Source organism: Grammomys surdaster, unplaced genomic scaffold, assembly GCF_004785775.1.
Source record: "Grammomys surdaster isolate TR1022 unplaced genomic scaffold, NIH_TR_1.0 64, whole genome shotgun sequence".
Classification (NCBI taxonomy): Eukaryota; Metazoa; Chordata; class Mammalia; order Rodentia; family Muridae; genus Grammomys; species Grammomys surdaster.
In genome coordinates this window covers 558,391-583,153 of record NW_021604566.1, presented here as the reverse complement: position 1 = coordinate 583,153, position 24,763 = coordinate 558,391, and the positions used below count along the sequence as shown (strand labels likewise).

The 24,763-nt window shown below is 39.6% G+C and overlaps 1 protein-coding gene across 1 annotated transcript in view; it reads left to right on the top strand.

The window, feature by feature from the left end:
• Positions 1-24,763, top strand: part of Virma (vir like m6A methyltransferase associated) — a 59,349-nt gene that overhangs the window by 9,573 nt on the left and 25,013 nt on the right. Inside the window, exons 3-10 of the mRNA XM_028769451.1 lie at positions 1,507-1,593; positions 3,631-3,679; positions 7,983-8,151; positions 9,482-9,604; positions 10,633-10,905; positions 15,384-16,524; positions 22,239-22,727; positions 24,294-24,448. Of these exons, the coding sequence (XP_028625284.1) occupies positions 1,507-1,593; positions 3,631-3,679; positions 7,983-8,151; positions 9,482-9,604; positions 10,633-10,905; positions 15,384-16,524; positions 22,239-22,727; positions 24,294-24,448 (2,486 nt within the window). The remainder of the gene's footprint in view (positions 1-1,506; positions 1,594-3,630; positions 3,680-7,982; positions 8,152-9,481; positions 9,605-10,632; positions 10,906-15,383; positions 16,525-22,238; positions 22,728-24,293; positions 24,449-24,763) is intronic.

Genomic DNA, 24,763 nt, shown 5'->3' with positions numbered 1-24,763 from the left:
CAAAAAAAAAAAAAAAAAAAAAAAGTCTTCAGAGGTATCATTCAGAAATTACAATATAAAACAATTAGATTAATTATTGTTTTCAATAGATCGCATACATTTTTTTTTCCATGTTTAAGGAGTTTAGAAGAGATGAAATTCTCTTAGTTGGTAGAGTGCTTGTTTAGCATGCACAAAACCCTGCATTTGATCCCCAAGCATGGCATAAAGTAAGTGTGGCACGCCTGTAATCCAGCTCTGTGGAGGTAGAACCTGGAGGATTGGAAGTTTAAGACCAGCCAGGGCAGTGTAAGATGCTGTCTGCAAAACCAACTACCACCAAAACTAAACTAAAATTTAAAATGGGTAGGGAGCCATGCATGTATTTCTGCCACTTGGGAAAATCAGGTCTTCAAAGTACTCTTTAGCTACATAGCAATTGAGGGCCAGATGGGACTACAGGATGTGTCCTGAAAGGATCCAACTTTTTTTTTTTTTTTTTTGTCTTTGTGTCTTGGGTATTCTAGAGCTAGCTTGTATGTAGACCAGGCTGGTTGGCTGTGTCTTCTGGGTGTTGGGATTAGGGTTTCTCTGTGTAGTAGTCATGACTATACTAGAACTATTTCTGTAGATCAGAGATCTGCCTGTTTCTGTCTCTAGGGTGTTGGTATTAGAGGTGTGCACCACCTCTGCTCCTAATTTTTATTTTTAGTCCCTCCCCCGTACCCTTTTGTGTGTGTGTGTGTGTGTGTGTGTGTGTGTGTATGCATATGAGTACAGGTGCCCATGAAAGCCAGAAGAGGGAGTTGGATCTCCTGGAGCTGGAGTTACCTGCAGTTGTGAGATGCCCAGGGTGGTTTCTGGGAACCAAACTTGGGTCATCTGCAGGAGCAATACTTGCTTTTAACTACTGAGTCATGTCTGCAGCCCTTCTTTTGTTCTTTACATTCTGGCTTGCTTTTCACTGTATAGCCCAGACTGATCTTGAGCTTGTAGCAGACTTCCCAGCTCACTTTCTCAACTTTCTAAGTGCTGGGCATACAGGCACACACTACCTTATCTGGCTTTGGATTTTGTTAGTAGATTTTTTTAAAAAAGATGTTTGTGGAGAGGATGTGTGGATGTGGGTATGGACATGATTATGCCACAGTGTGTGTGGAAATTGTAGGGAAGCATTCAGGAGATGGTTCCTTTTCCACTGTATGGGTCCTGGGCATTGAATTGAGGTTATTGGGCTTGGTGGTGGGAACCTTTATCATGTGAGCCATTTTGCAATCCCTGTTAGTTTTATATGTGTGCCTTCTTACTTACGATTAAAAGTTCATTTTAAATAATACTTAAATGATTTGAGAACTAGATATACTTCTGTTAAAATAAGTAAGTCATTTACTTTTTCTAAATTTAAATCTCTGGAATATTTTTTTCTAGTCTTAAGATTGCTCAGGACTTTGTACTTACTGTGTTTTTGTTTTACTGTAGGAACTAATTGTTAAACAGGCTGACATTCTATTCTTGTTTGTTTTACAGGGAAACATCTCCTCACACATTTCAACTAGACTTATTCTTCAATAATGTAAGCAAACCAAGTGCTCCAGTTTTTGATAGGTTGGGAAGGTATGTACATACAAAGTAACTTTATCAGAAACCTTACTGAGTCAGAAAGCAAACAAACCCCTGTTACCAGATAGAAGGAAGTATCTGGTGGTAGACACAATTTTCTCTGTGGGCATTATGAAAATGCTGAGCTCATGAGAATGTTTTTTTTTTTTTTTTGGTGTTTTTTTGAGACAGGGTTTCTCTGTGTGTTTCTGGCTGTCCTGGAACTCACTCTATAGACCAGACTGGCCTCGAACTCAGAAATCCACCTGCCTCTGCCTCCCAGGTGCTCGGATTAAAGGCATACGCCACCACTGCCCGGCTGATCATGAGAATCTTAATAACAAAATAAAAGCTTAAGTTTGTTAAATAATAGCCATCTTTTGTTTGCTTTTTTTTGCTTGTTTGTTTTGTTTTTTTGTTTTTTTCGAGACAGGATTTCTCTGTATAGCCCTGGCTGTCCCGGAACTCACTCTGTAGACCATGCTGGCCTCGAACTCAGAAATCCGCTTGCCTCTGCCTCCCGAGTGCTGGGATTAAAGGCGTGCGCCACCACCGCCCGGCTTTTGTTTGCTTTTTACATGTATGTGCATGCATCATAAACAAGATATCATTATATGATTTATTACTAACCTGATCTGGAAAAGGCAGGTTTTTGATTCTTAAAAATTATGTTAGGCAAAATAACTATTGAATTAGTTTAATAAGAACTCATTATAACGTGAGAAAAATAAAGTTAGCTTAAAGATGCAAAAAATACATTTCTTCTAGGAATTAGCAGACGTCACTTATTCTTCTCTAATCCTCTTAATTTCTTAGGAAATAACATTGAAAATTTAACATTTTTAAAACCCAGGACTGTAGACAACTAAGCATGTGCTCTGCACTGAGCAGTATACCCCAACTGTAGAGTGAGTACTTTTCTTAAGTTTTGGTCCCAATGTACTTTTTTGGGGGGGAGTGCTAGGGATTGAATTTAGGGGTTTTGAATGCCAGGCAGGTACTCTGTCACAAGCCGATATCCTCAGCCCCATAGTGTACAGTTCGTTACACAGAGTATACAGTTGTTAGTGTATATTGCTTTGGTTCTGTGTCTGACTGTTCATTAGATTTATTTGGAGGTGCTTTTAAAATCTCAACTAATGTGTGTGCTTCTCCCAAGCCAATTACATCAGTCTTTTGTGGCTTGAAAAAGTTTATATTGAAATATTTGAAAATAGAAAAACCTGAAAAAGTATTTATTTTTGTTTTTTATGTTACTTTAATCCAACTCGAGTACCTCAATATAAAACTAAACACTGGTGAAAGCTGTTTTCCTTATTAATTTTAAATTATTAAAAAAACTGTACAAGTTCTGCTAACAGATGAACACTTAAATAATGTACCTGACATGGTAGATTTCATATAATGAAAATACCTAAAATAATGTCATTTACTGAACTGATGAAAACAAACTTTGGGGGGAAGAAGGCTGTAAGATTATTACTAATAATGTTGTAGCAGTTCATAGAGTGTAGAAAATTGTTTAATATAGTTCTATCTTATGTAGGAACAACAGAAGCCACTTCCATTCTTAGGGGAAGAGAAAGAAATTACTAGCTGTTTTAGTAACTGTACATTTTGAGTACTTTAAAATAGTTCTTTAATAAACATAGGGCACTGTAGTACATCTGCTGTAGACCCAGGTCATGTCTGGAAGCACCCAAAGTCAACCACTAGGCCCCTGCAAGTACCCTCCAGCACTCTCAGTACCCTGGTCTGCCTGGGACTGAGACCCCAGCACAGGGCTACAGGTACTTTGTACAGTGCCGTCTTGGGAAGTGAGGCTTTATTTATTATTTTTACATGTACATTCAATGGTGAGGGTATATGGATCGGAGCACAGCTTTGTGGAGTTGGTTTTCCCCTTCTACCTTTATGTAGGTTTCAGAGAGTGAACTCAGGTCAGCAGACTTAGGTAGTGCTTTATGCAGTCAGCTATCTCACCAGCCAGAACTTCATAATTGTAATTTTTATTATTTGAGCCTTTGTTTTTATTCTTACCCCTTTTCACAGTCTGGAATATGATGAGAATACATCTATCATCTTTAGACCAAACTCAAAGGTAATTATCGCCGTGGCCTTTTTACCTTATCTCTGCTGTTCTTGCTTCTGTTCAGCTTTTGATCTAAGTAAGCTAGTGACACAGAGCTGGACCCAGTGCTTCAGGATTTTATCTCCTGTCTGCATCTTGGAACTATAAGCTGTTTTAAAATCCCATTATTCAAAAGAGCTTGAGGTGTTTTATGGTATGAAATAAAGTATGGTTTTAAAACAGTAAAGTACTGGAGCTGTAGAGATGTCTCAGTGGTTAAGAGTACTTGTTCCTCTCACAGAGGACCTAGGTTTGGTTCTCAGCACCAACATGGTGGCTTACAGCCAACTGTAACTCTGGTTCCAAAGATCTGATGCCCTCCTCTGACCTCTGCTGACATAAGGTACTTGTGTACCTCGTGCACGTACATAGACACATTTAGGGCTTCTGTTTTTTTTGGGTAGATAAGTTTTTAGCATTCAGTAACTTATTACTAGATATTTCTATGACCTGTTAAAGTTTTTTTTTGTTGTTGTTGTTTAAAGAGATTTATTTTTAAAAGTTACTCATAAGTATCTGTATGTGGATATGTGTATATATGTGTCCCTAGATCTTCCTGGAGTTACAGGTAGTTGTGAGCTGCCTCATGTGGGTGCTGGGAATTGAACTCAGGTCCTCTACAAGAATAGTACTTGCTCTTCTGTACCATCTCTCTAGACTCTTTATTAAAGGTTTATTTTTTAATTTAGTTATTTTTTTTTTTAAATTTATGTGAATATACTGTAGCTGTCTTCAGAAACAGCAGAAGAGGAGAAGAGGGCATCAGATCCCATTACAGATGGTTGTGAGCCACCATGTAGTTGCTGGGAATTGAATTCAGGACCTCTGGAAAAGCAGTCAGTGTTTCTAACTGCTGAGCCATCTCTCCAGCCCTTTATTAAAGTTTTTCAAAGATATTCTTTTCATATTCTTTCACATCAATAATTGCTTTATTTCTTTATGTACCAAATGGCATTTTAATTAGAGTCATGTAATGAGAGATCTGAAATACAGAAATAATGTGGGCCCACTTAGCTTGAGAATTAACTCTGGGTTATATGTATTTAATCCTTTGTATCCTGTTCATGCAAATTTATCTTATCTATTTCTTTATCTTCCTTCCAATAGGATTCCTTTTTGCTTGTTTATATATATGTATATATTTTTTAAGGATTTATTTTTATTTTGGGGGATTGGAAAGATGGTTCAGTGGTTAAGAGTGTGTACTGCTCTTGTAGAGGACCTGAATTTGGTGTCCAGCACCCATGTCAGGGTCCTCACAGCCTACCATAACCCAACTGCAGAGGGATCCATCTGTTGCCTCCGATCTGCAAGAGCACTGTACCCATGTGTGCGTACACAGGCAGATACGCTAATTAAAGTAAAATAAAATCTCTTTAAAATGAAAAAAATTGTTATTATTTTGTGTGTGTTTGTCTGTGTGTGTCTTTGTTGTGTGTGTATCTGTGTGCATGTATGCCACCCATGAATGTATGGATAGCCATGTAGGTCTGAAGAGAGTACTAGATTGCCTGGAGCTGATGTTACAGGTGGTTATGTATCAGTCTGTGGGTACTGGGTCCAATCTTGGGTCTTTTGGAAGAGAGCAGATGCTGCTAACACTGAGCTATTTCTACAGCCCAGTATTTATTTTTTAAGACAGGGTCTTATGTAGCTCAGGGTGAGCCTAGGTTACTAAGTACACAAGGCTGACCTTTCAATTCCTGAACCTCCTGTCCAGGCTCCTGTGTGCACCACACCTGGCTCTGCAGTGGGATGTCTGCTCAGAGTTGATAATTAATCCCGAGTATCATCTTTGAGGTTTTCTCCAATTTCCCTGGAGAGTCCATCAAGGGGATTAATGATTGCTTTCATCCTATAGTGCCTCCAGAAGGGGATTCCGTGACACATACTACTTCATCTTTACCCAAGAAGATAGCCTGGAAAGAGAATTTAGAAGTCAAGGGCTTCCGTTTCTAGGACAGGTTGTTTCTTTTTTCTTTAATTAAAAAAACAAACAAAAAAACCCTTTTATTAAGAAAAAATTGAAAATGAATAAAAATACCACACACCAAAGTTAAACAGACCCAAAGTCTGTATATCTCAGTGAACTTCTATACAGTTAGCATAGGCATTCAGAACAGAAGCTGTGGAGCTTCACATTTCCTTCCTTCCTTCCTTCCTTCCTTCCTTCCTTCCTTCCTTCCTTCCTTCCTTTCTTTCTTTCTTTTCTTCTTTCTATGGTTTATCTGTGTAGCCCGGGCTGGCCTGGAACTCCCAAAGTGGACCAGACTGACCTCGATTATAGAGATCCATCTGTCTGCCTTCCAAGTGCTGGTATTAAAGGTGTGTGACACTTCACATCTAAATTTTATATTTTGAATATCAAATATGTTTTTTGTGTTAATCCACCACTAACACCAAAGACATCCATGACAGATCTCAAAAACAATTAGCTTTTTACTGTCTTTCATTATTCCTGCCCATTGCCTGCATTCAGCCTCTGAGCACTGGGGTCACAGACACACACTGCCATGCCCAGCTTGAGTGTAGGCTGTTGTTCAGACTCACTTTTTGTTAAGAGATGGTGCTTGTCATGACCCTTCACAGTAATGTGTGGAGCTAGTGATTAAGTTATAAAAATGTAAGCTGTTGTATCTATTGAGTTTATAAGGAAATACTGAAGACTAATGGTGTTGGTAATCTTTGATCTTTTGGGATTAAAACATTTTTTTTTTTTTTTAAAGAAAAACAAGTTTACCATGTGGTGGTGTCATGCATCTTTAATCCCAGTGAGTTTGAGGTCAGCCTAGTCTACAAGGTGAGTTCTAGGACAGCCAGCTTTATTACACAGAGGAACCTTGTCTCTAAAAATCAAAAACCAAACTAACCAACCAACCAACCAAACAAACAAAAAATCCCAGCACTTAGGAGGCAGAGATAGGTAGATCTCTTGAGTTTGAGGCCAGTGTATTTTATAGGCCAGTGTATTTTAGTCATTTTACAGAATGACTTCTAGGACAGCCTGGGATATCACAGAAAAACCCTGTCTTGAAAACCAGTCCAACCCAAATCAAACCAAACCAAACAAAAAAACAAACCAAAGAAGAGAAAAGAAAGACAAGTTTATTGAGTAATGCAAGGAGCGAGATGGGTGTCAGTGGGCTAGATAGTAACCTGAGTATCACTTGTAGCTGAAAGTTTGCTTGTGAGGTTATTCATTTTGTGGCTGGCCACTTGTGAGCATATTTCCCTGGTTTCCATGTGAGAAGTACTAAATAGTTTGTGGAGCTTTATCATCCTTGAGATAGGACAAACTTTGGTCTGTTTCCTTTCATGACTCTTACCAGTTCATTCTCAGTTTTCTTCTTTTGCTTGAGAGCTTGTCCAAGCATTTTGAATAAAATTGACATCAACTATGGACATGGAAAGACTTAGTTTAGCATGAATTTAGGTCCAGGGACTGGAGGGCCATGTAAAATCTGTGCCTATGAATGACTTTCACCAATATTGGCCTTTTGCTTTGTCAGCAATGCTTATATTTATTTTTGCTTATTTTAATTAAAAAATATTTATTTTTAGCCAGGTAATGGTGGTTCACACCTTTAATCCAAGTACTTGGGAGGCAGAGACTGATGGATCTCTGAGTTCAAAGACAGCCTTGTCTACAGAGCTAGTTCCAAGATAGCCAAGGGTACACAGAGAAGCCCTGTCTTGAAAAACAACAACAACAACAACAAAATATGTGCATCTGGGTGTTTTGTCTATATGTGTGTCTGTATACCATGTGAATGCGGTGGCATTGAAGGCCAGAAGAGGGCATCAGATTCCCTTGAACTGGAGTTATGGATGGTTATGAGATGACATGTGTGCTGAGAATAGAATCTGGGTCCTCTCTAATATTAGCCAGTGCTACTGTTTGTAACTAATGAGTCTTTTCTCCAGTTTCTATTTTTATTTAAATTAAAAAAATAGTTACGTGTATATGTGTTTATTGGTGCATATATATGTGCACCTAAAGCTTAAATGCAGTGCCTGTGGAGACCAGAAGGAGGCACCAGAACCCGTCAGAATCTAGAGTTACTAGTAATTGTGAGGCCCCTAACGTGGGTGGTGGGAACTCAACTTAGGTCTTTTAGAAGAGCTACAAACACTTAACTACTGAGCCAAACCTCCAGTTCCTTCAGCATATGCTTTTAAAGACATTAGCTGAACCATAAACTAGTTTAAAATCACTTTGCTTTTGGCATATTAAAACATTAATTTGAGATATTTTACCATCCCTAAAAATCAGGTAAATACTGATGGTCTGGTACTAAGAGGCTGGTACAACTGTCTGACCCTGGCAATATATGGATCGGTAGATAGAGTGATAAGCCATGACAGAGACTCTCCACCACCTCCACCTCCACCTCCACCTCCTCCCCAGCCACAGCCGACTTTGAAAAGGAATCTAAAACATGGTGAGAAGTTGAATTTGCTTTTCCCAGTGAAACTGCTATGTTCTGTTACAGATAGCAAGAAGAGCTGATCCAAAGTGCTTTTCTATTTTTTCCTCTGGCTTTGTATAAGCTTTGACATATTTGTCAGTCTCTTTGTCAGTAAGAGTTCATTTTTGTTTTATTTTCTTCCTCTGTTTTTCTGGAGAGTTAGTTAGCTAGCTTGCCTGCTTTTCTGTGCTAACTGGTTAAGAACTTGCAGAGATCTGCCCTGTTGAGTGCTGAGACTAAAAGTGTGTGTCACCACACCTGATTCTAGAGGGCATTTTAAACAGTCCCAAAGCTCACTGGCTGGCCAGCTGGCAGGCGGGCTGTCTGTCTGTCTGTCTGTCTTCCTTTCTTTGTTTCTTCTATCTGTCCTTTTTTCCTTTCTTTGTTATTGGCCCCATTTAAAATAATTTAATCCTAGTAGTTGTGTGTGTGTGTGTCCTTAATCAGTGGCCCACTCTGGCCTCTAATTTACTATCCTTCTGCCTCATGTCCCTGTGATTATAGGCAGGATTCTTCATACTATTTTTTATTAATTTTTTTTATCTTCATCTTATATGCTAAGCCCAGTTACTCTTCTGTGTAACTCTTTCTTTTTAAAAACCCTTTATTTTTCTGTACTGATAAAACATTCTTTTTTAAAACCAGATTATGAGTTTTTTTGTGAGAAAAGAATATGCCTTACATTTTTCCCTTTAACCTTTTCAGAGCTGTGTATGTGTGTGTTGTATTTGTATGTGTGTGAATATGTGTGCTATAGTTGTTATTTGTAAGTGTTGTGTGTGTTGTATTTGTGTGTGTGGTGTGTATTTTTATGTGTAGGAATATGAGAGTGAGTGTGTGTGGTGTGTATTTTTATGTGTGTGATGTATACGCATGTGTGTGTGTGTTGTGCTTGCTGGCTTTTTTTTGAGATGCTGGGGTTCAAACCCCAGAACATGTGCTTTATCACTTTGCACCCCAATCCATACCACAGTTTATTTAACTTTTTATCCACTGAGAGACATTTGAGTAATTTCTAATTTTTGGCAGTTGAAATGAAATAGAGCTTTTGTCTTTATTTTCCTGTCTGGATTAAGTTTTCATGTTTCCAGGGTATTGTCTTATACTGTCTCATATTTTCATGTGTGGGCAGTTAAAATTCTAGATTTCTAGATTAGTCAGCAAATTTGTAATTTAAATCTCCAGGCAGGAGAAGCTTATATTATTATTCAGCTTTGAAGATAAGTTCAGATGATTAAAAAAAATTTTTGTGAGTTCATTACAGTATCCTTTAATAATTGAACATGTTGTTTCCCATCTATAGCTGATGGTGAGAAAGAAGATCAATTTAATGGAAGTCCTCCAAGACCCCAGCCACGGGGACCAAGAACTCCTCCTGGACCTCCTCCGCCTGATGACGACGAGGATGACCCTATGTCTTTGCCAGGTGTAAAATCTGTCCTAGGGACCCCCCCCCCCCAACTAGTCATCCCTGGTGCTTCTCTTATTTTGTTTAATTTTTGGAGACAGGATTTCTTTGTGTAGCCCTGCTGTCTTGGAGCTTTGCAAACCAAATTGGCTTTAAACTCAAAGACCCACCTGCCTCAGTCTCCTGAGCTGGGATTAAAGGGGTACATTACCATGCCCAACTCAAGTGTGCTTATTAATTAAAGAAAAACCTAAGGTGATCATATCTTATGGTTGCCTCCTCTTCCTAGGCTTTCTCATCCTGTCAGGAGATTCTTTGTATTTTTCCTGTTGGCAGAACAACTTATTAAAGAATGTTATTTAATTTGAAGTTATACCCACAGTGCTTTGAAAATAGAATATTGAGGTAATATTATATAGCAGTTAAAAATAATTAGTGTGTATTGGTCAAAAAGAATCAGCTTAATGATTTAAAACCTGAAAAGAATTTTGCATATACTACAGAGCATAAAATGCTATAAAGTAGTTTAGTTTATTAGTTGTTAGTACATGAAATTATATAATGAATATTATGAATGGGACTTCTTTTTATTTTGAGTCAGAGTTTCATGTAGTCTAGGCTGTCCTCTGATTTACTATGGAGCTGAGACTGGCCTTGACCTCCTGATAGTCCTGCTGCTAGGATTAGAAGCATATGTCACCATAAAAGTCTCAAGTTATTAATCTACCATTTTTATTTTTTTTTTATTTTTTATTTTATTTTATTTTTTTTTTGGTTTTTCGAGACAGGGTTTCTCTGTGTTGCCCTGGCTGTCCTGGAACTCACTCTGTAGACCAGGCTGGCCTCGAACTCAGAAATCCGCCTGCCTCTGCCTCCCGAGTGCTGGGATTAAAGGCGTGCGCCACCACCGCCCGGCTTAATCTACCATTTTTAAAAGGGGTTTGTGAGCTAAATCATCAACATGTATTATGTGACTGAAGCTCTAGTCCTGCTGCCTTATGATATTTCAACCATTGAACAATTTGCTTTAAATCTCATTTTTTCAGTGTCTGGTGATAAAGAAGAAGATGTTCCCCATAGAGAAGATTACTTTGAGCCCATTTCTCCTGATAGGAATTCTGTCCCCCAGGAGGGTCAGTATTCCGATGAAGGGGAGGTAGAAGAGGAACAACAAGAAGAGGGAGAAGATGATGAAGATGATGTGGATGTAGAGGAAGAAGAGGATGAAGATGAGGATGACTGCCATACTGTAGACAGTATCCCTGATGATGAGGAGGAAGATGAAGAGGAAGAAGGTGAAGAGGATGAAGAAGGTGAAGGTGTGTAACTTTAGCTAGGACTTTCTGAATTTAAGTAGTAGATACTGAGTGCATGCTGCTTTGAGCACCACAGAAGTTCATAGTAGCAGTGAGTGGGTTGGAGCACTAACGGTCATGGAGCTTGGCCTACATGATACATGGTAGCAGCTGAGGTTTCTGTCTTCTGTCTGTAGTCTCTGTCACCTGACTTCTTTATGTGACGGTGTTGCCTCCTCGTTTTAACTCATTAACCCCAAGTGCCCGACTCTGTCATTTCCCTGGGGAGAGGTTTTATTTGGCTTATACATGAGTTGTTACTTGGTACCATCAGCATTTGCCAGGGAAGCAAGATCTAAAAATAGGCTACTTTTAGAGTAGGTATTGATGTATCATATGCTAGGCCAACTTTCTAAAGATAGATGCCACAGAAATATTTTAACAAAGTGCTGTGATATTTTCAGAAATTTGTCTGGGTAGCTTAGCTTAAGTACATGTGGCTGAGTGGTGTGATTCTTTGATTAGGTTTTAGTTTTCCTTTAAAAACAAAACATGATCAATTTTTGTTAATTGACCAAGAAAAAAGTTAATCGACCAATTAACTCAAATATCTTTTAAAAATTCTTAATTTGTAAGAAATGATGTGCAATACTAAATATTTATACAAAGTGACAATTTACCTTAGCTTTAAACAATAAGTGAGGGTTGTTTTGGAATTCCAGGGGCATTTATGAGTTAGATCATTATAGTCATTTGTGAGCTCACAGATGCCCCTGTAATTCTAAAACAACCTTCAGCCTCATTTTTTTTTTTTTTTGGATAAACATATAATTAAGTTCTAAGTGTTACTTTTTTAGCTTTCTCCATTCCCAGATTGCCATGTAATCATGTTTAGATTTTTGTGTATGACTTGCAGATAGTTGCATTTCATCCAGTAGTTTTCTTAGGCAGGGCAGCTTGGCAGAGAAGGCAAGAATGAACACGCTGACTTACAGTGTATCTAGGCTGTTTGAGAGTCAGATTTCCAGAGATTCATCTTTTCATGAGTGTGTTACTAAGGGTGAACAAGAAATGTCAAGAGAGGACTGGAGTAATTTTCTAGAAACTTTTTTTATGGGGGGATGTCTTTTTAAAACATTAATAATTAACTAATTCACTTTACAACCCAATATCACCTTTCCTCTCCTCCTAGTACCTGTCATGCAAGTCTCCTCCCTATTTCAGGTGAGAATATTCCTATTCTCAAAAGAGAAGGGGAAGCTCCCCTCTGGATGTCTCTCCCCAGCTAACACCCCCCTTGCATATCAAGTCGCTGCAGAACTAGGTGCATCCTCTCCCTCTGAGGCTAGACAAGGTGGTCCATTGAGGGGTTCGAGATCCCAGGCAGGCAGGCTACAGGCTCAGTGACAGCCCCCGCTTTAGTTGTTAGGAGACTTGGATGCAGAGCAAGCTGCTCATCTGCCACATATGTGCAGGGGCCTAGGTCTAGCCCGAGCTTGTTCTTTGGTTGGTGAGTCAGTCTCTGGGAGCTCCCAAGCGTCCAAGCTAGTTGATTCTGTGGGTCTTCCTCTGGAGTCCCTGTCCTCAAGTCCGTCAGTCCTTCTTCCAACTCCCTTCTCCCGAGCTCCAGCTAATGTTTGGGTGTGAGTCTCTGCATCTCTTTCCATTGGCTCCTGGGTGGAGCCTCTCAGAGGACAGCTATGCTAGGTTCCTATCTGCAAGCATAACAGAGTATCATTATCTCACTTTGGGGCAGTCATTGGCTGGCCATTCCATCATTCTCTGCTCAATCTTTATATCTCTGTTCATCTTGTAGGCAGGACATAATTTGGATCAAAGGTTTTGTGGATGGGTTGCTATTCTTTGTTTTTGGGCTATCTTTGAACATTTTTACTTTTTTATAAGTAGGCAGTCATATTGTTAGGAAGCAAGACCTACCAATGTCTTTGTTTTTGGTTCTATTTTGATATAGAGGGGGAGAAAAGATGTTTTTATTTTGTGGTTAACAAAAGAGGCTTTTTGTTGTTGTTGTTTTTCAAGACAGGGCCTTGTGTAGGCTTGGCTCTCTTAGAACTCACTCTGTAGACCAGGCTGTCAGGCTGGTCTCCAGTAACAAGATCCACCTGCCTCTGCATCCTAAGTATTGGAGTTAAAGGGGTGTGACACCATGCTCAGCTAAATATTTTATTTTTAATTCTGTGTATGGGTAAGTTCATGTGAGTGCAGATCCTGAAAGAGGCCAGAAAAAGGCACTGGATCTCCTAGACTGGAGTCACGGGTTGTTGTGAGGCCCTGGTACAGGTGCTAGGAACTGAGCTCTGCTTGTCCAGAAATGATCTGTGAGCATCTCTCCAGCCCTGTACAGTTGTGTGTGTGTGTGTGTGTGTGTGTGTGAAAATACTTCCTCTTGTCATTACCGTATTCTTTTTCCTTTTTGGTCTTTGCATGTATCTGTATATATGTTGTGTGTTTAAGAATAGGCACATGTGTGCTTGTCATAGAACAAGCTTAGGTGTCAGTGCTTGTCTTCTACCTTGAGAAAGGGGCTCTTGTTCAAAGCTATATACTCCAGGCCCACCAGCCCACAAACTTGAGGGATGTTCTTATTTCACTTCCCATCCTGATGAAAGAGTACTGAGGTCCAGTCTTATGTGGACTCTGGAGTTCATTCTGAGCTCAGATTCTGAGGCTTGAATGGAAGCGCTTTAACCACTTGACCCCAACTCCTGTTGGTTGGGGTGTGTGTGTGTGTTTCAGAAGTTAACTCATTTGGGTGCCTTCCTATAACACTTTGTTACCTTATATTTTAACACGTGGTCTCTGAGTGAGCTTGGAGCTCAGTGTTTTGGCTAGGCAGGCTGGCTAGCTACCCCTATGATACACCTGTCTCTGCTCCCATTACGCTCAGTGGTAGGGTTATAGACAGACGCATTTCACTGCACGCTAATGTTCCCTGGGTTCCAGATACCCAAACTCTCTGGTGCTCATTCTTTCACGTGCTCCTCAGAACCATCTCCCCATCTTCTACTCGGGGTTTTTTTCATGGGTGCTGGGTTATCGGAACCCAGAGTTTGTGTTTGAGTGCTAGACACTTTGCCAACTGAGCCATTTCCTCAGTCTCCCTCCCTTTGTTAAGACAGTCTTTTTTCTTTAATGTTATGTGTAGAGATGTTTTGCCTGCATGCATGTCTGTGTACCACATGTGTACCACATGTGTACCACATGTGTACCACATGTGTACCACATGTGTACCACATGTGTACCACATGTGTACCACATGTGTACCACATGTGTACAGTGCTCCAGAGGTCGTAAGCTTCAGACCCTTGGAACAGTGGTTGTGAGTCGCCATGTGGGTACTGGAAGTGAGCACTGTGGAAGAGCAGCAAGTATATAACCTTTGAACCATATCTCTAGCCCTGAGACACTACTGGTGTCCAGGCTGGTCTGGCGCTCAGAGCAGTTCTCTTGTCCTGTGAGTACTGAGATTACAGGCCCGGTGTACCACGCCTGGCTTGTAGTGTTCTTATTTATCTTTACCATTCATTTTATTTTATTTAATCTTAAAAATAAGCTTGGGCTGGGTGCAGTGGCACACACCTTTAATCATAGCACCCAGAAGGCAGAGGCAGACAAATCTCTGTGAATTCCAGGTCAGCCTAGTTTACATAATGAGAATTTGTCTCAAATAAGTAAATAGAAAATTAAATAGAATTAAATTAAATCTTGAGCTTGCAAGATAGTTCATCAAGTAAAGGCTATTACGCCGAACCTGATGACCTGCTTTCTGTCTCCAGAACTACATGCAAAAGGAGATGACTGCCTCGTGCTAGTTGTCCTCTGAGCTGCACACATGTGCTGTGACACATGTCCCCTAACCCCGATAAAGAAATGAGTAAATACAAAAGTTTACTTTTAAAGTCTCTGAAGAGGGTGGAGAGATGACTCACTGGTTAAGAGCATGAACTGCTTCTTGCAAGGACCTAAGTTTAGTTCCCAGAATCCCCACTGGGCAGCTCAGAATTGCCTGTAACTCCAGCCCATGAGCATCTGGTTCCTGTGGCCTCCCTGGGCACTCATCTGCACATATTCATGTACAGATACCTGCAAAATCAAAAATAACTTAAAAAGTTAAATGTCTTAGAAGGTTAAGCTTAATTTCTTGACTTCTAAGAGAATTGTTTTTGTTATTTTAAATTTCTAGTTTTATTTCTGTCAGGAAAAGGTGTCATCACAGAATTAATTATAAAGCTCAATGGGCATCATGGAAAAGCTTGTCAGTAAGTTTATCCATAATTATCCTATTACAGAGTACAAGTATTGTCAATTCTTGTTATGAAGGGGAGCAACAGTTGATATATATATATATTTTTTGAGGAAATCAGTTGTTCAAAATTCAAATGCTTGGTTTACCATAAAACCAGGGTATTGATCAATCAGTGTTCATATAGTCATAAGAGTGATAGATATAGTGCTTAATTATTGTTTAAACTTATTTTTAGGGGATGATGGCTATGAGCAGATCTCTAGTGATGAAGATGGAATTGCTGACTTGGAACGTGAAACTTTCAAGTATCCAAACTTCGATGTTGAATACACTCCAGAAGACCTGGCGTCTGTTCCTCCTATGACATATGACCCGTATGACAGGGAGCTAGTACCACTCTTGTATTTCAGCTGCCCATACAAAACTACTTTTGAAATTGAAATCAGTAGAATGAAGGATCAGGGTCCAGATAAAGAAAATTCAGGGGCAATAGAAGCTTCGGTGAAGTTAACTGAACTGCTAGATCTGTATCACGAAGACAGGGGCGCAAAGTGGGTGACGGCTCTAGAAGAAATTCCAAGTCTAATTATAAAAGGATTAAGCTATTTGCAATTGAAAAACACAAAACAAGACTCCCTTGGCCAGTTGGTAGACTGGACAATGCAAGCTTTAAATTTACAAGTAGCCTTTCGCCAGCCCATAGCCTTAAATGTCCGACAGCTCAAAGCTGGGACCAAGCTAGTGACCTCATTAGCAGAATGTGGGGCTCCAGGAGTCACAGAATTGCTACAAGCAGGAGTGATCAATGTATTGTTTGATCTCCTATTTGCTGATCATGTCTCATCTTCCCTTAAGTTAAATGCTTTTAAAGCTTTGGACAGTGTCATTAGTATGACAGAAGGAATGGAGGCTTTTTTAAGAAGCACCCAAAATGAGAAAAGTGGTTATCAAAAACTTCTGGAACTCATACTTCTGGATCAAACTGTGAGGGTTGTCACTGCTGGCTCAGCTATTCTTCAAAAATGCCATTTCTATGAAATCTTGTCAGAGATTAAAAGACTTGGTGACCATATAGCAGAGAAGACTTCATCTGTTCCTAACCACAGTGAGCCTGATCATGACACAGATGCTGTACTGGAGAGAGCAAACCCAGAGTATGAGAACGAAGTAGAAGCTTCTATGGACATGGATCTTTTGGAATCCTCAAATATAAGCGAAGGTGAAATAGAAAAGCTTATTAATCTCTTAGAGGAGGTTTTTCATTTAATGGAAACTGCACCTCATACAATGGTCCAACCTCCTGTTAAGTCTTTCCCAACAATAGCACGGATTACTGGACCTCCAGAGAGGGATGACCCATACCCTGTTCTCTTTAGGTAAGATATACTTGGTTTGGGGAAAGATATTGCACAAATCATTGGAGGGGATTTTATGTTGTGACTTTGATTTTTTTCTGTCATATGTAGTACATAATTATGTAAGGATAGTTGATATTTCAAAATAGGTATTCAGTAGCAAACTTAGAAATACATTACTGTTTGAGTGAGCCTGCATTGTGTTGGTATTTAAAGTTGAGTTAGGCCGGGCGGTGGTGGTGCACGCCTTTAATCCCAGCACTTGGGAGGCAGAGGCAGGTCGATTTCTGAGTTCGAGAGTTTGAGGCCAGCCTGGTCTACAGAGTGAGTTCCAGGACAGCCAGGGCTACACAGAGAAACCCTGTCTCGAAAAACAAAACAAAACAAACAAACAAAACAAACAAACAAAGAAAAAAAAAGTTGAGTTAGGAACATAGGTGATAGTGAATAATAACAGTGCTTTTGTAAGTTGTAAGTAAAATGAATGAAAAGCAGCTGACCTCCTGGGATGTGGTAGAAAAGGCTGGCATGGGAAGGAGAGGCTCTCTGTCAAACCTTGGTTCCTGACCCCTCCTGTCCAACATAAGTTATAGTGTAGCCAGGCAGTGGTGGCGCTCGCCTTTAATTCCAGCACTTGGGAGGCAGAGGCAGGAGGATTTCTGAGTTCGAGTGAGTTCCAGTACAGCCAGGGCTACACAGAGAAACCCTGTCTCGAAAAACCAAAAGAAAGAAAGAAAGAAAGAAAGAAAGAAAGAAAGAAAGAAAGAAAGAAAGAAAGAAAGAGAAGGAAAGAGAGAAAGAAAGAGAGAAAGAAAGGAAGGATGTAGTTCAGTGGTCCTGACAGTGTATCTTTAATGTCATCACTTTGCATCTGTCATCAATCTTTCTAGTTATGGGATAGCAGAATTTTGTCAGTGTTAGTATCTCATTCAATGATCCAACCACACTAGGTTTTTACTAATCCATAAGAGATTTTTACTTTTGTTTTAACTTTTGAAAAATGTTGTTGTCTGACATTTTGCTTATAATTTTTGAACTAACAAGAAATGAAAAGGCAGGCCTTTATTATTTCTATGACTTTTTTTGTTGTTGCTTTGTGACGAAGTGCATTGGTAATAAGTGGGGTACTTGTGTGCTCTAGAATCTGTAGTTGGCCATTCCTGGTTTTAATTGAGGTTGTCCAGTACTTTCCAAAAACCAAGTCCAAAGTCTCGTGTGGAGGTTCTAATTCGAGAGCTTCTCTTGGAAAGCAGAAATTCTTGAGGAGAGTAAGATATGGAGAGGAAAACATCAAGTAAAAGAAAGTGTTATGAGACGTGTTATTGTGGACAAATGGGGCTCATTCCACTGAGGAGCCTCTGAGGAACTGGCTAAAATATGTTCCCTTCTACTGAAAGACTCAGGCGGAGCCCAGTTCACCAGATCTTTACCTCTTATATTGGCCACTAGGGACTTTTAACTACTCCATGCTTCTGGGTTTCTCTTCCTGTGGTCTGAGCAGTCTTGTGCCTTTCAAGAAAACCAAGCAAACATGTAAGATCAGATAGTGCCAGTCCTCACAGACTGAATTGTGAGAGATGGAACACTGGGAGTGCTGATATGGTAGCCCAGAGCAGAGTAGAATGCTTAGAATGAAAGCCGCAAGGTTAGAGGAGAAGTCGGAGAGAATGATGGCATACACATTAACAAAGCAGAAACCAGCACAGAAATAGGATCGGGAAGCACATGGCGTTGAGAACATAAGAAAAATGTGAAGTCATGTCCTGAGCTTTGGAGTGCAGATCGTGTTAGAGCTTGAGGAACGCAGTTGGTGTGTTTGTTGGGCCTGTAACAGTAGGAGATGATGGAGAGAGCTGAGGAGGGGGGTGTGAGAGTGGTGTGAGCTGCTCTTCCAGCCCGCCTGGCTTCAGAGGCTAGTGTACATGAGAGTGCAGGGCCTGGGTGGTAGCTCAGTTGGTAGGTGTTTGTCTAGCTTGCAGAAGCTGTGGTTCATCCTTACCATGTAATTCCAGCACTCAGGAGGTGGAAGCAGGAAGATCACACGCATTATGTCATCCTTGGCTGTATAGTGAGTTTGAGGCCAGCATGGCCTATGTGAGACCCTTTTAAAATAAAAAATGAGGAAGTGAGGCAACATCTAGAAAGACACATTGTGGACAAAAAGGAAGCTTTTCATTTCATTTTTTCTGGAATGGGAAAGCACATTTGTAAACTGGAAAGAATGACAGATTTTAAAACTCAGTAAGGAGGGAGAAGTGGGAGGAAGAGCTCAGTTGCTGGAACAGGATTTGAGAAATGTGCCAGGCAGGCCTACCAGTGTGTGCCTTTAATCTCAGCACTTGGGAGGCATAGGCAGTTGGAGCTCTGTGACTTAAAGGGTAGCTTGGTCTACATAGCAAGTTCTAGGCCAGCCAGGGCTATTTTGTATGGCCCTGTCTTAAAAAATTGTCCAGTTTAAAAAGGGAGGCGATGGCTTTTGCAGGAAAGTAGAACCATGTGAGTACATAAATATAGTTACTTTTATAATACTGAAAATATATACCAAAGGAATTGAGACACTTATTATTGGTGACTTCATTTTTAATAAAGTGGGAGGTATAAAGTCATGTCCTGATGGTGGCAGAAGATACTGGATGTAAGAAAGCTACTTTTAGACAGTTACTGAGGAGAAAGTTACCTGCTTCTTAAATGTTATCCTTCCCCACTCCCATCTGCTGAGGAGGAGATAGATACATAGCAGAGGGAATTAAGGCCTTGGATGTTGTGCTAGGCACTTGGAGCTATAGTTTCAGAATTAGCAAGATGCTGACTATTTTAGAGTAGCAGATATACTTAAAGTAGTATTCTAAAATTTTATGCTGCAAGATTATTATGAAGAAAAATCACTGAAATTAGTCAGTAAATAAGCAAGTCTGAAGATTCTAGTTACTGCTTTTTAAATATTTGGCTTATTATATTGGTATGTACCAAGAAGGGAAGACAGATCCTGTGCTATTCTGGAGAGTCTATGAGGGGTAATTTCTAGCATTGAGACTTGGTAGAAGAGAGACTCTGGGAAGAATAAGAGCATTTGGAACTTTCTAGTCACGGCAAGAATTGGAACTATGGTTTTATTGACAGGTACTAGTAAATTAGAAGTCAGAGAATCTTAGAAAAAGAATCATTGCATTTTGGAAGGATTACTTTGAAGTAATAGAAAGATTCTAACAGTATATTTGAGGGTTCACATAGTCAGCCCCAGTATTTTCTAGCAGGACTGAGCAAGTGCTCAAGGCACTGTTCACAGAGGAGTAAGGAACATAGCCAGGATCTGGGGAGACATGGTCACGTCTGCAGAGCCTCAGTGACTTGTGTGGAACATGACTCCCCTGGGGACAGGTGTTAACTGTTTTTTAGAAACTTGACAATGGAATGTCAAAATAAATAAATAAATAAATAAATAAATAAATAAATAGAAAAAAGAAAGGAAAAGAAAGATGCTGTTTTGGTGCATATCCTTGCAATGTGGAAACTATCTATCAAACTAGTTGGCACTCAGGAATCAATTCACTGTTGTAGTATTTCGGAATTCTCTACTTCCAGAAAGGAAACAGATATTTATATAAATTGTTTAGGTTGCATAAATGACGTAGACATGGTAAGCCATCCTTGACTTTCCGGAAATGAGGACTCTATAATCTTGTTTGGAGGTATTGGCCACGAGCCCACCTTGTTTAAGTGTGTCTTTGTAGATAGAGATAGCCATGTGGAGCTTGCTGTGTTAAGTGCTTTCCAGACAGTCTGTAAGGAAATTAAGGATGTACTGGGGGTAATTGTGTCATTTTGAATTACCTTTGGGTTTATAGAGAACTGTAAGGGTGTTTATTATGAATACCATGATATTCATGAATAATTTCATTACTATTAATGAGATATTCTGGAAACCCTGGTTTAAGCAGTTAAAGGAATAAATAACTCATTTAGAGCCTGGAGTGATGGCTCATTACTTACTAGTACTTGTCCCCTCCTAGAGGACCTGGGTTTGGTTTTCAACACTCAAATAGTGGCTTACAACCATCAGCTACTCCAGTTCCAAAGGGTCCAATGCCCTCTTCTGGACTATGTGGGCACTGTGCACACATGGTACACAGACATACATGCAAGCAAAACACCCACAACATAAGGTGAAAATTAATCTTAAAAATTTAAAGTCAATTTTATTTTTTGATAAATATAAATTCTGACCTTCTACTTTTTAGTAATATTTTAACAGTTACAGAAGCCATTTAGTGACTACACGTGTGAAAATCAGACTTTCAAATTTAAGAAAGTAAAATACTTTTTTTAACTCAAAGTTAACAAATACGCGTTAAGCTAAACTTTGTTAAATTTCTTCCCATTTCAAAATTTTTGGGAAATTTTTTTTTCCTAAAATACTTTAGATATCATTTCTAAAGAACTGATTTTAGAAGAGTTTAGCTAGGCATGGTGGCATATTACAATCCCAGTATTCATGAAGTAGAGGCAGGAGAATTGCCACATGTTGGAGACTAACCTTGCCCACATAGTGTAAGGCCAGCCTAGGTTTACAGTACAACAGTAAAAGTCTTTAGGAACCCTTAGGTTTGTTTTATAGTAATGGGTACTTTTTAACTGCCCTTCTCCTAAAATTACGTAGTCTGGGGCTGGAGAGCTGACCCAGTGTTTAAGAGCACATACTGCCCCTGCAGTGAACCAGTTTGATTCCCAGCACCCACATTTATCAAGTGGCTCACAGAGGCCAGAGTAACTCCATCTCACAGAGGATCTGATGGCTGTGGCCACTTCAGGTCACCTCATATACTAACACCCACATAATATATACTTAGACATACATACATACACATAATTAATAAAAATAAATCTTTTAAAAATGTTTTGTATACTAAGATATATAGTTCTGGCCCTGGTAGGTGCCTCAATAAATAAAGGCATTTGCCACCAAACCTGACAACCTCAGTTTGATCCCCAGAACCCACACAATGGAAGGAGAGAACCAGCTCTGAGGTTGTTCTCTGATAGCACGTGTGCGAGGACACACACACATACACACACACACACACTCTATTTAAAAGAGAACTAGTTCTGAAGCGGAGCCTGGTGACTGACTCTCGTAGTCCCATCACTTGGTTGGGCTGAGGTAGAAGGATTGCCATGAAGTTAACTTGGGCTGCATAGTGAGTTTTAGGCCAACCTGAGATGCTGACTCAAAAAACAAAAGAGTAGTTCTTAGATTTTGTATTGAGGGGAAAAATAAATTCTATCTTTAGTATAGTAACTACTTACATGCTTCAATTTATAATTTGTAACTTTTCTGTGGTGATACTAACTCATACAGTCAATCTTAGTTTTTACATTCCCTGGATACTAATTCACAGAGGCTGGTACTCTATAAGTAGAGTGAGACCATAGAGAAAAAGGAGTTATTTGGTAGGTGGCTTAGAAACAAGAATCGGAATTAGTCATGATTAAGTAAAAACAAGAAAACCTGCCTCCAGTCATTTCTTGAGGGTCTGTTGAATAGTCAGAACTTTCACTTTTATATGACACTACAGAAAAGAGTTGGTATTCACATCATAATCATTATTTCCCTTTCTGGGAAAAACTGCATTTCTGTAATTCAAGCTATTCAGGTATTTACTTTGTATAGTCGTGTGGTTTTGAGGAAGGGAAGAGTGCTCTACACTTACCTGACATGTGTCACTTGGCTTCCACAGGTATCTTCACAGCCATCACTTCCTGGAGTTGGTTACCTTGCTTCTGTCGATTCCAATAACAAGTGCCCATCCTGGTGTACTGCAAGCCACAAAGGATGTTTTAAAGTTTCTTGCACAGTCACAAAAGGGCCTTCTCTTTTTTATGTCAGAATATGAAGCAACAAACTTGTTGATCCGAGCTCTGTGCCACCTTTATGATCAAGATGAAGAGGAAGGCCTTCAGTCGGACGGAGCTGATGATGCCTTTGCCTTGTGGCTGCAGGACTCAACTCAGACTCTGCAGTGCATCACAGAACTGTTCAGCCATTTCCAGCGTTGTACAGTCAGTGAAGAAACTGACCATTCCGATCTCCTGGGCACCCTCCATAATCTTTATTTGATTACATTTAATCCTGTGGGAAGATCGGCTGTTGGCCATGTTTTCAGCCTTGACAAAAACCTTCAAAGTCTCATTACTCTAATGGAGTACTATTCCAAAGAAGCCCTAGGGTAATTTTCTAGTTACTTTTTAAAATCTCAATTACATTAGGAATCTAGGTCACTCATGGGCTAGTTCCTTTACAAAAGAAGTCTCTTTGGCATGGATATATATAATGTATGTATGTGTGTATGTATGCATGCATGTATGTGTATCTTAAGATCTATTTATTTATATACACACATATATCTGTATATCTTTTGTCATAACTTGTTAGTTAAGAGCTAGACTAACAGGAGTCTCTGCGTTGTGTCTGGTAAGCAATGCAGTGAACCTTTCTACCTACTTCAGTCCCTCCTGGTATAAGAAAGATTACAAGGACAGTCTCCCTCTGACTTGTAGAGAAGGAAATCTTAAAGCCCAGAGAAGTATGTACTCTAAGTGTACTGCCCACACTCTTACCGTCTGTTCTCTGAGCCATTCATGGCTCTGGTTTTAGACTGCTCTGGCTGAGTTGGGGGCTTGAGGGAGATAATGATACAGAAGCGATGCCCAGTAGGGCAGAGGATTTTAGCATGTGAAAAGAGAGACCTGCTTTTTTCCTTGCCTTTTGTCATGGAAAAACAGACAAGATTGGGCATGTTCAGGGTAACGTGGCCAGGTAACTAGTTGCCTGGGGTGACTCCTGGTCATTATGAAGGGCAAACTACAGTGGTTTCTGCCTATCTGTAGTATCTTAGTGATTCTGTGGTGGAAGACAATTGAGGGCGGCAGATGATCACATTCGTTTCTCGTTCTCAAGGGTAGATGAAGGTCAGCAAAGCATACTTCCTAGTACTCATGGTTAATGAAATATGTTTGTGAATATTTCATTGTTCATTTGTTCTTGTTAATTTTACTTCCTACTATAATGTTTATGAGTTTGTTTTTATATCCAGTTGTCTCTTCTTACCTTTCAAAAATACTTAGATTGTTTGAGCATTGTGGAGCATACCTGTAAATTTGATGACAGTTTGGTCTATGGATCAAGACCCTATCTTAAGAGAAAAACTAGGCATGGGAGAAATACATCTGAGCCTGGCATGGTAGTACATGCCTATAATCCCAGTACTTGCAAGGCTGAGGCAGGAAGATTATGAATTTGAAGTCATCCTTAAATCCTTTGGTACATAGTGAGTTTTAGGCTAGCATGGATCATAAAGTGAGACTGTCTGTACTGAGCACCTAAGAGATTTTTTCTTGTCTTTACTGTGTAAACAATGCAGCATCTATTCACATAGTATTTTCATCATATTAAGTATCCCAAGGAGTGTGGAGTTGACTGAAAGTAGATGGGAAGATGTGCACATGTCATGAGATACTGTGCCACTTTATCTAAGGCGCTGGGGGCTCCACGGACTTGGGTATCTGTAAGGGTCCATAGATACTGAGGGATGACTGTTATTGATACTTTTTTCAGGTGGATTGAAAGTGAAGTATAAAATCTCATTCTTTATTTTCAAGAAGTTAGGTGATGTTAATAATGTTGGATTATAAATTTCCTTGATCTCTTTAAAACAACATACGAAAAAATGCTTAAAATTATTACTGAAAAATTATTTTCATACCCCACATTTAAAAACCTTATTTTATTTCAGTGATTCCAAGTCTAAGAAGTCAGTAGCTTATAATTATGCATGCATACTTATTTTGGTGGTGGTTCAGTCTTCCAGTGATGTCCAGATGCTAGAACAGCACGCAGCATCTCTCTTGAAGCTTTGCAAAGCAGATGAAAATAATGCTAAATTGCAAGGTATGGTATCTTTTTAAAAAGGCTGAATTCTTATGATTGTTGCTTTATTATATTTGTGTGTATGTTCATGTGTGGGGGTGATTTGCATGCAGTGTGTGCATGCATAGGTCTTGAGGATAGAAGACAGCAGATGTGTTTCTTTTCTTTCTTTCTTTCTTTCCTTTTTTTTTTTTTTTTTTGGTTTTTCGAGACAGGGTTTCTCTGTGTAGCCCTGGCTGTCCTGGAACTCACTCTGTAGACCAGGCTGGCCTCAAACTCAGAAATCTGCCTGTCTCTGCCTCCCAAGTGCTGGGATTAAAGGCGTGTGCCACCACT